General features: G+C 41.0%; 1 protein-coding gene across 1 annotated transcript in view; it reads right to left on the bottom strand.

Moving 5' to 3' along the window:
* SPATA5 (spermatogenesis associated 5) overlaps positions 7896-14171 on the bottom strand; it is a 347905-nt gene continuing 341629 nt past the window's right edge. The window contains exon 16 of the mRNA XM_005691277.3: positions 7896-8818. Coding sequence (XP_005691334.2) covers positions 8642-8818 — 177 coding nt within the window. The 3' untranslated portion in view covers positions 7896-8641. The remainder of the gene's footprint in view (positions 8819-14171) is intronic.

Below are 14171 nucleotides of genomic sequence, written 5' to 3'. Positions count from 1 at the left end.
CCACTGACCCTCCAGGGAAGGGGAGGTGGGAAAGACGTGTGGACCTTATCTTCTCTGAAGCCAGAGGAGAAGCCTGACCCAGGGCAGCAATGACAGACAAACTTCTGCCCAGAGCGTTGAACAAAGTCCTGTGGTTCCAAGCCGTGACTCCTCTAATTCCAGGTCTGATATGCCCTGTGATGGTGAACTCTAACCTGCTCTAAGAGGTGAACAGCACAGATTATCCCAGAAGCTACTGGAAAAATCCTTACTGTTCTTTGGGTTGGCACAAGCTGGTTCTATGCTAAAACTTCACTGTAATGTTTTATTTTGGGGGGTACATCAACTTTTTGTGAGAAAACCTATCAAAAATCTCAAGATTTTCCAAAAGCGTGGGCCACTGTGAAATGCTTAAAAATGAGTGCTAATATTTACATATTGACTTGAATGACTCTACTTCCTCCTAGTTTTTACTGGATATATTACTAAAATGGGAGCGACATGGAGGGATAATGTGGTGAATGGTTACAGGTGAATACAGGAGACAAAGGACCAGATTTCTCTCTTGACAGCAGCTCAGAAAGCTCAGTAGCAGCAGCTGAAATGGTGGACTATTGTCCTTTGACTGTCAGCCAATAGGCTCTTTTGCATTCATTCAATCACGCTCATCAAATTTTCTGAAGAATTTCTACTGAGATGTTCTACAGAGGAGAGCAAGCACAAAAGGCCACATTTGTGTGTGTGTGTAACTATGCAAATTAAACGGGCTTCCCTGGTGGCTCAGAGGTAATGATTCAATTCAGGAGCCGCAGTAGATACGGGTTCTGTCCCCGAGTCAGGAAGATCCTGATGTGGCAGGCATGCTACCCACCCCAGTACTCTTGCCTGGAGAATCCCATAGACAGAGGAGCCTGATGAGCTACAGTCTGTGGGGTCACAGAGTCCCACACGACTGAGCAACTGAGTGAGCACACATGCAAATGAAAAAGGAAGTTATTATTTTTTTAATCTGGCACAGAAGCCAAAAAATTGTTTTCTTCACTTACAATGGAGATTGGGGAGAATCCAACAGTGAGCAAAAGAGAGATGAATCCCCACATACGTGAAGCATTTGGAGACAATGTACAAGTAAGTAAAATAAACAAGTAGCTTATGACAGCCACTTGCAGCTAAACAAACTTAATCCAGAATCTGTGCTAAATGAACCTATATCATACCCTGAGCTCAATCCAGTGTTATATTAAACCTCCTTGGTCTAATATCCTTAGACTCTGCTGCTGCTGCTGCTGCTAAGTTGCTTCAGTCGTGTCCGACTCTGTGCGACCCCATAGATGGCAGCCCACCAGGCTCCCCCATCCCTGGGATTCTCCAGGCAAGAATACTGGAGTGGGTTGCCATTTCCTTCTCCAATGCATGAAAGTGAAAAGTCAAAGTGAATTCACTCAGTCATGTCCGACTCTTAGCGACCCCATGGACTGCAGCCTACCAGGCTCCTCCGTCCATGGGATTTTCCAGGCAAGAGTACTGGAGTGGGGTGCCATTGCCTTCTCCATCCTTAGACTCTTTATGCCCACAAAACATTCTCCCAGTGCCAGCATCTCTGCGGGAAGGAAGGCTGTATTTGCAAATGTTGGACTCACCTGCTGTGGAACTGCAATAGTTGGGGTTAAAACAAACAAACAAACAACTATTATAATCAGGTAATGTTCTGGAAACAGGCAGGGCAGACACAGGGTACCCACAGGAAACAGAGCGCAGTAAGTCCCATCTTCTATTCTAGCCTTGAAGTCTTCCTCTAGCGCCTCCTACTGGCACAGCTACAGCATCACGTGGCAAAAAAGTATTGTGGTTTGCCAAGGAACAGTCTCAGCACTACAAAGCCAAGTTTAGAAGGTTGGATCTGGGGATGGATGAAAATAATTTAATGGACACAATGAATTAAAACTTCTCTGGGAAAAAACCACATGAAGTATGTACCATAGCGTAACCACCATTAACCTTTATTCAGTCCTCTGTTGAGGTAGCTTCCTTAAAGGTCACTCAAGAACTGCTGCTCAGTTGTGCTGCTCAACTCTTTCACAACCCCATGGACTGTAGCCTGCCAGCCTCCTCTGTCCAAGAATCCTGGGGTGGGTTGCCATGCCCCTCTCCAGGGGATCTTCCTGACCCAGGGATGGACTCTAGGTCTCCTGGTTTGCAGGCACATTCTGAACAACCAAGGAAGCCCCAACTGATCTTTCAACAGGGCAGAAGAGACCATATGCCACAGAGGAAGACATGTACAGACTCTAGGAGATCTGATATCCAACATGAAACTAAGATGTTTTCATTGTTTTTTTATTATTAAAAAGAAAATCACAGCCTAGCGTCAGCCTACGCACTGGGGGAAGTCGAGGTAAGGTCACTGTCTAAACTGGGGAGAAGAGGTGGGAAAGAGCGGTGGTGACCTGGGGGAGCTCATTAGAAGCCAGCAGCAGGGGCCCACGGGCGGGAAGTGATTCACATAGGGGACAATGTGAGCGGGGTGGCAGGGGGGTGAGTGGACAGTGAGGAGCAGGTGTTAAGCTTCTGCCATTATGTACTTAACAAATATTGAAGTATATGAATAGGAGAGTCCCAGAGAGTGTTTGCAGAGGCAGAATCAGCAGAATTGGTTATCAGAGGATGAAGACATAATTTGGGTATAAAAGAAAATGTGACCTTATTTTTTTGTTAACAGTCAGTGAAGTCTGAGGCCATACTAGTTACAGAATAATCTCTCAGAGAATTATCTTGGGGTTTTTACTCTATTTCCAAGTATGCCTTCATTGGCCAGCACTCAAGTGATAAAGATGAACAACTGATCTAGTTTCTGATATTTAATTATGTTACTGGCCATTGGTTTAGGATTACTATTTTTAGCATGTTAATGTTATCTTTAAAAAAAAGGAATGAATCCCATAAAACTGAGTATTGTTTTCTATTTTGATCTGTTAATATGCTAAAATTACTATTTGATCTTGAGTAATCATTTTTAAAAGGTACTTCTTTTAAAGATTTTGATATGTAGCTAGTCAAGGGGGGTTTGGCAGTATGCTATCACAGCAAGTATTGGGATTTCTTTTTCTTTATGCTCTGAATCAGTTTAGACAGCATAACAATGATCAGATTGAAGATCTAAATGAATTTTTGACTATATAACCATCTGTGCTAAACATTTTTTGAGTCATCAACCATAAATAGTATTTTCATTATTATTTTCGATATTCCACTATTTTGATTTTGACTTATTTGATCAAATAATTATTTCTAAATGAATTTTGAACTTCTAAGTAGTTGTTTTTGTTATTATTGCTTCTGTACTTTTTATTTTTAGTTTTATTACATGGTGGTTACAGAGAACATTTTCAAGTTGGTCCAAATTGTGTTGTACCTGACAGATAGCAACTGAAATATTTAACACATGATTTCTCTGTTCTCTGATTTCATTATGCTGCTGCTAAGTCGCTTCAGTCATGTCCGATGCTGTGCGACCCCATAACTGCAGCCCACTAGGCTCCCCTGTCCCTGGGATTCTCCAGGCAAGAACCCTGGAGTCGGTTGCCACGTCCTTCTCCAACGCATGAAAGTGAAAAGTGAAAGTGAAGTCGCTCAGTCCTGTTCGACTCAGCAACCCCATGGACTGCAGCCTACCAGGCTCCTCCGTCCATGGGATTTTCCAGGCAAGAGTACTGGAGTGGGGTGCCCTTGCCTTCTCCGAAATTCATTATAGATGAGCTCAATTTTTCTTTTTCATTTTCTTAGGTTTTGTTGTGTGTTGTGTGACACATTAATTTATTACTATGTTTCTTTTTTAAAAGGAATTTTATTTATTTTTGGCTGTGCTGGGTCTTTGTTGCTGCGTGGGCTTTCCTCTAGTTGTGGCGAGCAGAAGCTACTCCTAGTTGCGGTGTGCAGGCTTCTTACTGCGCGGCTTCTCCTCTTGTGGAACATGGGCTCTAGAGCACAGGCTCGATACTGTGGTGCGCAGTGGCATGTGGGATCTTCCCAGATCACAGAGTGAACCCATGCCTCCTGCACTGGCAGGCTGATTCTTTACCACTGAGCCACGAGGGAAGCCTGTGGCTAAGTCTTGAAAGAAGAATCTACATGTTTTGCAATGATTTTGTAGACTATTAAAAAACTTGTAACTTACCTCTTTCTGCTTAAATTTGCTAGTGAATTCTGTTCCCCAAAAGATACAAGTTACGGGGGTATATCTAACATAGAGGTTAGATAAAGTATCCATGCACACAACTGGCATAATGAAAACAGAAGGGAGGAAAGCAAAGCAATTAGGAGAAGTAGAATTTCTACATGGACCATATTTGGAAACTATTGTTAAATCAATGCATATATAATTTCAAAAAGTGCTCTGGTGGGGGCTCATCTTTCAAGGAAGGACTCAGGAAAACACAGCAAAATGAACCAAGACTCTAACAACCTCACATTCAAGGACTGAAGTAATAACAGGCCAGGGACATTATTTTATTCTATCTTTTGAGCACCTTTTCTATAGCCTTCTGCTTAAGACAGATGAAATAGAACTCAGGTTTGTTTTTCTATAAAATTCAATAATTATTTTTCCAAAATGGAAAGCTTATATATTATTTTAAAAATCTGTTTTATGCATTAGAAATAGCACAGACCTGAATACTTTTCAAGCTAGGTTAGGGCAGTCGGTATTAAACTTATAAATAAATTTTCTTGCTTGCAAGAACTTAAAAGTTATTCTAAGTTTTGTTATTAGAAGGAAATATTAGTTTCACTATATAAACTAAAGTCCCATGGAATGTTGCAAAAAGTGTCAATGTGGATCTTTTCAAACCCTGGAAAGAATCTGAACCAGTGAAATACTTTTGACCAACTAGATGCCCCAAAACCAAGCTGTCCTTAGACAGGAAGCTGGGCATTTTCTTTCCTTGTTGAACTTAAATTTTCCATGAATTGTATTGTGTATTCAATCACAAACAATCCAAAATAATAGGTTAATACACCATTTTAAATCCATAAACATGAGACTCTGGAATGAGAAATCAAATCGTTATAGAGATAAAACTAGGTAAACTCTCATCAGTGACACCTGACCTGCTCTTTTTTGCAACTCAGACCTTTACTGTTACTGCTGTAGAAAAGGCACAAACTTCAAGTAAAGGACGATCACTGCCTTTTCAGTGGCAATCGTTAGCTACCTAGAGATTTTATATATATATATATATATATATATATATATATAATAATTGGTTTGGAATCGACTACAGATGTAGTGATATAAAACCTCTTAAAATCCTTAACTTCCACCTCTTTGTCTGGTCACAGTGCCATGGACTGACTCTGAGGTTTAATTTCTCCCACCCACTGCAAGATGAGTAGCACCTAAATACTAACTTTCACCAACAAATTTCTTCCAACTTCACAAGGAAAAAATATTGTTTTTATATTTCTTTAATTTTGGATCAGTTTGAAAAGTTGGATGTATACTAAACTGATTGTGGTCATCATTACATGATGTAAGTCAAATCATTATGCTGTCTGTACACCTTAAACTTAAACAGTGCTGTATATTGTATCTCAATAAAACTAGAAATTAAAAAGCTAGTAGGAAAAAAAAAATATTTCCACTTGTTTCCTGGGTCCTGAAAACCTGATCCTTATTTACTTGTCTGCATTTTATTCCATCATGCCTGGTACTCCTGATTTTACAGAAATGTGGCAGATTGCATTGGAAGTCCATGGAATGGGGTGAATTTATGATTATGATGTTGGTCAGAATGCAGAACATGGCTATAGGTGCATTTTGCCCTTGCATCAAAACATGTCACTTTAAGGTCCTCTTTTAAAAAGTGTAAAATATTTAGGTATACAAAAATTACAGATTGTATTACATTCAATATCTGTATTCCCATCACTCAGTTTAAGATATGAAACATTTCAACTTTTCTCTTCTGAGGAAATTCTTCTCCAATACTTAGTGTTTGGTTTCCATCCATGTAGTGTTCTACTACACATACCCTTAAGCAACATATTACCTTGCATGCCTTAAAACTTTAAATATTAAGTATTCTTCTGAAACCTTCTTTTTGAGATTACTGTTTTATATATAGCTATTTTATTTTACTGCCATAGTTACTGCACTGTATGAGTATTTCATAGAAATTCCATCTCTTACTGATGGATATTGTTTCCAGTTTCTTACTACTTACAAATAATGGTAATATGATTTTCGTATTCATTACCTTGTTGAATAACTTGCTCTGAGTTATACACTTGGGAGAACCATTGGGATTATAGGGTTTTCAACATTACTAGTTATGCTACTTGCTTTTTGAAGTGGCTGTACCGATTTATACTCCACCAGGAGAGTGTGGAGGCCCCACACGCCCTTTGGGATTATAAACTCTGTAAGCAGGGTTTTGGGGTTTCCCTGGTGGCTCAGTGGTAAAGAATCCACCTGCCAATGCAGGAGACACAGGTTCAGTCCCTGGGTTGGGAAGATCCCCTGGAGAAGGAAATGGCAACCCACTCCAGTATTCTTATTCTTGCCTGGAAAATCCCATGGATAGAGGAGCCTGGTGGGCTGCAGTCCGGGGACTTGCAGAGTTGGACACAGTTTAATGGCTAAACTACAACAAGCAGGATTTTAGTTCTTTAATTCAAAGCACAGACCAAGTAAGAGAAGCTCTTTGTGGTCTCCCTGGCTTGTGGGACAATGTTAGTCTGTTCTTACACTCAAGGTGTTGGTCTCTAAAGATCTGAACATTATGTATGAGACTCAGTCACAATTTCAAATGTCATATGGGCTAACGGGTCTGAGTGGCCATAAATACCTAAACTCTGTGTAGCGGTTGCCTTCCTCCCGCCCCCAGCACCCAGGCCCCAGTCTGAGAGTCTCAGTGTTGGTTCAAGCTTCCTGTTCTTCTTTGTAGTTTATAGGCAACAGGATTTAATTTTCCTGGTTAGGCCTTTTGGAATACGTTTTTCTCTCATTTTCTTGTACCCTAGCACTTAAAGAAGTTACGGTCCCTTAATAACTACAGGTATAGTGGGAAGCACAAAAGTAACTTCGAGGTTCTATTTATTTCAATGTGTAAGCCATATTTTCTAATCAGCAGAGTCCAACAGATCTTTCTAAGTGATGGAAATGTTCCACAATCTAGTTTGTCCAATATGGCAGACACATGTCACATGAGGCCTTTGAACACTTGAAATGTGGCTAACAGGTCTGATGAACTAAACCTTAAAAATTGCTTTCTTTCTCTTAAAAAAAAAAAATATTTATTTGGCTGTGCTGGGTCTTAGTTGTGGCATGTGGGATCTAATTCCTTCACCAGGGATGGAACCTGGGTCCCCTGACTTGGGAGCGCAGAGTCTTAGCCATTGGACCACCAGGGAAGTCCTCTAAATTTTTATTATTAATTTTAATTAAAATCTCAACTTAAGTAGCCACATTCCACTATTTATTTGATAGCACATTTCTAAATAGCAGTAATATCCTTCATCCCTTGAGTGATTTTATGTACTAGTAAACCAATGTAGTCTGAGAAAAAAAACTCTTACAAAATCTACTTTTGAGAGTCAAAGGATGAAACAGTTGAGACACGACTTCAGAATATCCACAACCACAAAACTGTATAGTTCCGTTATTTTCATAATCAGGTAGCTCTTACCTGAATGGTCTTTCTGGGAATTTTAAAAGACTTACAGTGACTAGGTTTAAGTGCACATTCTTTTCCATCACCAGCTTCTGAAGCGGAAGTAAAGCAGTCAATTTCCAACAGCTTTTTCAAGACTATTTATGGCGTACTAGTGTCAAGAAATCTCAAGGACAAATAATTTGGAGTATAAACACAGATATTTAGAATGCAATGTAAGACAATATGATTAACAGTACAAGTTGGTTCTTCTTTGAACTCAAAAAGTTTATTGGTAACCTGGAAATGTGTACAAGTTAAAACATGAACACCTCATATGGTTTATTTATAGCATTTTCATGAAAAAAAAAAAAAAAAAAACACACACACACAAAAAACCAAGTACTTCTCTAGACCTGGACTGAGCTTATATTTCCAATTTTTTAATCTTTAATCTTTCAAAGGGCATTATAGTGTATGAAATAACTCTCAATTCTTTGTTTCATTGCCATGAGTATAGACCTAAGAAGGCTAATGCCAAAAATGTATGCATGAGTTATAATGAGAATAAATATGTAATTGGAAACAAGGTCACATAAGCCTGGCTGGAGCATTTAGCCATTTCACAGGCTGGCCTTCAAAATTAAAAGATTTGTGAATATTTTAAACCATGCTTTCAACTACGTGCATTTTCTATGTTCATGTATAAAACTGATGCCCACAGCTTTGTTTTTTGGAAAAGCACTGAAATAGATTCTGAAGAAAGGAAAGCACCATGGGAGGAATAAACCAGGTCAATAATGAAAATACAAAAGTTTGATTTTTAAAACAGCACACATTTCTAGATAAAACTAATTTTAACTCTTGTCCAGATATTTTCATTGCAACCATATGACAAAATGTCTGCAAGAATGGAAGCCCCTCAATCTGGTCAACATATTTCAGACATTTTACTTAAATGCTATTTTGACACTATTTTGAAACAATCTTTCTCTACAAATGTGCATATTCTCTCAGAGTGTATGCAGCCCACTCTTCTCTTGATAATCTTCATAGAAACGCCTCAATGATTCAGGAAGTCTGGGTGTCACGGCGCTCAAGGCTTGAGTAAAGTGTCTTTTCATAATGCAGTTGGCTGTAATGTCTTCTTCCAGAGCCAGCAGGGCTGCCTCTCTACAGACAGCTATGATCTGACACAAAACAAACAAATAAAAACAAAAAAAGGATAAAAAGGAATAATCATAAAAAAGTAGAAAACAATCATACTGTTCTTTAGAAATGTTCACATTTCAGATATTCATCTATGGTTAATTTCTACAACTATAAACTTATCCACATTGATCTCTGAGAGTCATTCCTCTAGAGTTTTCAAAAGGGATAAGAAGTAATCACTTTAATTTCAAAACAATATATTAAGTGCTGAGATCCAGGAGGCAAAAAGATGTTCTGTTATGACACTGGTGCTTAGGAACTTAAAACGGTAAAGGTACAGGCACAGACCTCTTCCCAGGTGACTCAATGGTAAAGAATCAGCCTGCAATGCAAGAGACGTGGGCTCGAGTCCTGGTTTGGGAAGATGCCCTGGAAAATTCCATGGTCAGAGAAGCCTGGTGGGCTACAGTCCATGGGGTCGCAAAGAGTCGGACAGGATTGAACACATATAGTTCAACTTCAACAAAGACCTCTAACACAGGAAGACAAAGGGTGAGTGTGCATGTGATGGGGAAGGTGGGAGACCAGTGATAAGGGCAGGGCTGAGGAAGGAGACTGATGGAGAGCGAGGTCCCGTGCATCAGCACACCTTGTCAGAGAATAGAATTTCCACATTCCTTTCCACCTTTGATCTATTACCAACATGTAAAAGCATTTCTTTATGTGCATCTCCTTAATGAGTTCTTAAATCTTAGGAATATCAGATAGAGTTGTCTCCGTTTACTTTGGAGAGCTGTATTAAAACAGAGAGGTGAATTCTGTTTACTCAGTGAGGAAAGCTGGGAGAATTGAAAAGAATCTGGGGTGGGGGTGGGGTGTGGAGGAGATGCTGGGGGAGGGAGGAGAAAGTGGGCGGTAGGAAAACGGAAGGGAGGAAGGTTCCAGTCTTGAATCCTGAAATGTGTTTTAAGCTCTCTGGACTTTAGACAGCGGAAGCAGGCTGATGCCAGTGTCATTCTAAAGACACATTACTGTGGTGAAAAGAGCTTGGTGGATGAAAAGAGATATTGTGATTTTCAGGGCAACAGGGAAAACAGTGATTGATATTGACTGCACCCTTATATCGGTAAATGAAAGGGCCAGCTGAAACACATTTGTCCAGCCATTCAGCATATTTTCTCTGTTTGTTCACTTACTGAAAAGAGCTCCTCTGCTTATGCCGGGCTAATGGCTGCCAAAGCAGTTTAGTAGCTTTTTAGGGGATTTAGCAGCATGTTTAGGGAGCTTTCAAAAAACATGCATAGATTTAGATGGCTTTGTCAAATTACCACAATGTAACTGTTAGTTCTGGGCTTCATTAACGAGCACTGAAGTTGACTATAGTGGTTATGCATGTTAATGCTTTTCCCAAAAGAATGGCTACCGACTTGTTGGAAGGAAGAAACAAAACTTCTAGGGATTAGCGAAACAACCTCATCACACATTCTGGTGCAAAAAGGGCTATTTTGAAAATGGGATGTGATATTTAATAAGCACAGTGAAAGCACATAAAATGCCCACATGGTAAACTGGTTCCACTGTGTTCCAAAGGGACCTTGGGGACCTCTATGAGGAGGTGGCGGGACCGAGTGGGGAGAGCTTGGTGTCCTCCTAGCCCCACCATCTGAGCAGCACTCTCTCATGTGTGCAGGAATCTGAAGCAGTGGCTGCAAGGCTGAAAAGTTGGAAGCCAAATCACTGGGAGAGGCAGAGAGGAAGGGATTAACCACTCACTGGTGCAATTCCAGCTCCCTCTCTCAGAACAGAAAATGCTTCCATTGTGTGGCTCCCTCCTCAGGCTAAGTAGAGTAGAAAGGTTACCACCCCATGGCCAATGCCTTGTCTTACACACTTTACCTGATACCTCGGAGAACACTAGACCCAGCATGAATGGCTACAAACATCTACTAAGTACCTACTATGTGTGCTAGACTATTATTAATGACTTTACTAATTAACTGCTATGTGACCAGTGCTCCGAGGTTTTGCACATGCACTGATCTCATAGCAGAGGTAGGCGCAAAAAGTCTGAAACCAGCAAATGGTGTGGTGGTGGGTGGTGGGGTAGGGAGGCTGGGGTGAGGAAAGAAGGGGAGGTGCAAGGCTGCCTGGAACCTCTCAAAATTCCTGGAATTCAGCTCATGTGGCCAGATAGCAAGTGGCTAATAGCACATTTAAGAAAATGAACCCACAGTCTAGTAAGGCTTCTTCTCTCATGACAGTAATTCAATAGGGAGAAGAAATGATTATACTCCTCTAATAACTGGAATCTTGGGTAGCCTAACACAGCAAGGTAGGGAAATACAGGGAGTGGGAAGTGAGTCATTGAGGCCTTCAAGGCTGTCCTTGGGGTTGGCTCCCTTGAGCAATTCCTCTTGCCTTTCCTTCATATCTGCATCTATAGATTTTCCCCTAAGCTATAGACTGCTTTTTGCCTTCAGCTTCCATGGCAGTGACAGTGGCGGCGGTCAGAGCACTGACTGCCACTTGAAAGCTGGATGCTTAGTGACTTGGGGCCTCCAGTATGTGCTAACATTTCATAGTAATTGGCCTACTATATTTAGTACTGGCCTGCCCCTTGATTAACAATTTCTATAGAATTGTGAGATACAGAAAACTTGGGCAGAGTTTTGACTAAAGCACTAAGAAATGCTTGGTTTCGACAGAGATGACCTTTAGGATCTCTGGGAGATGATGACAAGGGAAACAGAGCAGCTGAATACTGGTGCTCAAGCACCTCATAGGAAGCTGTTCTCCGCTGTGTAGAAGGAGTCCAGCTGTTCGCAATTCAAAGGTGGCTGAGGGCTTGCCTGAATTCTACACTTGCTTCAATAAACCTTATCCTGTTGCTTTTTATTTACAAGGGATGTCCTGAAGAACCAGCCAACTAGGCAATCCTTTCTGCCACTTCTATTTTCCTATTGTATTTGCTTAGCAATATATAAGTTACTGAGAGGACACAGAGCTCTACTCATAATTAACCAGTCACTCATCAATTAACACACACTATACAGCTACTATGCAACAAGTATGTGAGGGGAGGTGGAGGATCCAGAGACACAGAAAACATGGTATTAAGAGGTACTGCTAGCAAGCAAAAGGAAAGTGCTTTGGAAACAAGGAAGAAATTACTGGTTCATAAACTGGAGTGGGAAGGACAGAATTTAGATATGGACATAGGAGAAGAAAGGACATGTTGAGTGGAAGAAATAGAGCGAGCAAGGTGGGGAGAAAAAGACCAGGAATCACATGGATCTAGCTTCATCCCAGGGAAGGGGGAGCCTGGTGGGCTGCCGTCTATGGGGTCGCACAGAGTCAGACATGACTGAAGCAACTTAGCAGCAGTAGCAGCAGCAGCTTCAGTATCCAAAAATGGAGGGGAAAAGAGTAATTCTATCATTAAAATGTCACTAAAAATAATGATATTTTTCAGAAGTCCTGTGGACCATAATGACGGTGAAGGGTAGTCAATGACAGTCATCTCTAAACCCAATTCAAATGCAGCTGATGCACTGGCAGCTGACAGAGCATAACGCCTAAAAGTGCCTTTGTTTTTACTTTTTCCCCATAAAAGGGCTTTTTAGTAGACATTCCAGAAGGAAAAGCAGTAATTAGATTATTGGTTCTTCTCTCCTAATTCCAATAAAAAGACAGGCCTGAAAATGCAAGTATTCTTAGGAGGTGCATTTCATGATGACTGGTTTCTATTTGCTCTGGGTCACTTACTTAGGCATGCGTTTCAAGCTTCCATGTTTCCCAAGAGAGATGCAGCTTCCTGCTTGTTTTCATGGCCCATGCCAGCATTCCCCTTGAGATACTAGTGTCTTTTCAGAGGAAGAAGTATTGCATGATCAAATAAGTGTAACAGTATATATACTGTTTCCCACAATGCACAGTAGAATGTTAAAGATTTATTAACTTTAGGGAAGCCTAGCCAGGTCTCCTGAATTTTCTTTAACCTGATGTTTCCCCTAGAACTCTCCATCTGTCCTCTACTTCTGGCAAAATGCCTACAAATAGCTATCTGTAGGGTTACTGCTGATCTTCTGTATGCACTCTGGGAAATGCTAACCCATAACAAACAATCCAGTCTAGGCACAATGTGACTCTTGCCTATCTTACATCCATTTTTTACCTTTGCTCTCCCCTATTCCAGAAGCAGGGCAAAGGCTAACAGAGTTTTGCCAAGAGAATGCACTAGTCATACCAGACACCCTTTCCCAACAACACAAGAGAAGACTCTACACATGGACATCACCAGACAGCCAATAACGAAATCAGATTGATTACACTCTTTGTACGGGCTTCCCTCATAGCTCAGTTGGTAAAGAATCCGCCTACAATGCAGGAAACCCTGGTTCGATTCCTGGGTTGGGAAGATTCCCTGGAGAAGGGAAAGGCTACCCACTCCAGTATTCTGGCCTGGAGAATTCCATGGACTATACAGTCCACGGGGTCGCAAAGAGTCAGACATGACTGAGCGACTTTCACTTTCACACTTTTTGTAGCCAAAGATGGAGATGTTCTATACAGTCAACAAAAACAAGACAGGGAGCTGACTGTGGCTCAGATCATGAACTCATTATTGCAAAATTCAGACTTAAATTGAAGAAAGTAGGGAAAACCACTAGGCCACTCAGTTCAGTTCAGTTCAGTTGCTCACTTGTGCCCGACTCTCTGCGACCCCATGAATCACAGCACGCCAGGCCTCCCTGTCCATCACCAACTCCGAGTTCACTCAAACTCATGTCCATCGAGTTGGTGGTGCCATCTAGCCATCTCATCTTCTGTTGTCCCCTTTTCCTCCTGCCCTCAATCCCTCCCAGCATCAGAATCTTTTCCAATGAGTCAATTCTTCGCATGAGGTGGCCAAAGTATTGGAGTTTTAGCTTTAGCATTATTCCTTCCAAAGAACACCCAGGACGGATCTCCTTTAGAATGGACTGGTTGGATCTCCTTGCAGTCCAAGGGACTCTCAAGAGTCTTCTCCAACACCACAGTTCAAAAGCATCAAGGCCACTCAAGTATGACCTAAATCAAATCCCTTATGATTATACAGTTGAAGTGACAAATAGATTCAAGGGATTAGATCTGATAAGACAGAGTGCCTGAAGAACAATGGATGGAGGTTTTAACACTGTACAGAAGGTGGTGATCAAAACTGTCCCCAAGAAAAAGAAATGCAAAATGGCAAATTGGTTGTCTGAGGAGGCCTTACAAATAGAGAAAAGAAGAGAAGTGAAAGGAAAAGGAGAAAAGGAAAGAATACTCATCTGAATGCAGAGTTCCAAAGAACAGCATGGAGAGATAAGAAAGCCTTCCTCAGCGATCAGTGCAAAGAAATAGAGGAAA

Source organism: Capra hircus, chromosome 17 (assembly GCF_001704415.2).
Source record: "Capra hircus breed San Clemente chromosome 17, ASM170441v1, whole genome shotgun sequence".
Lineage (NCBI taxonomy): Eukaryota > Metazoa > Chordata > Mammalia > Artiodactyla > Bovidae > Capra > Capra hircus.
Note: the sequence above shows the minus strand (reverse complement) of the source record. Positions and strands in the feature narration are given on the sequence as shown.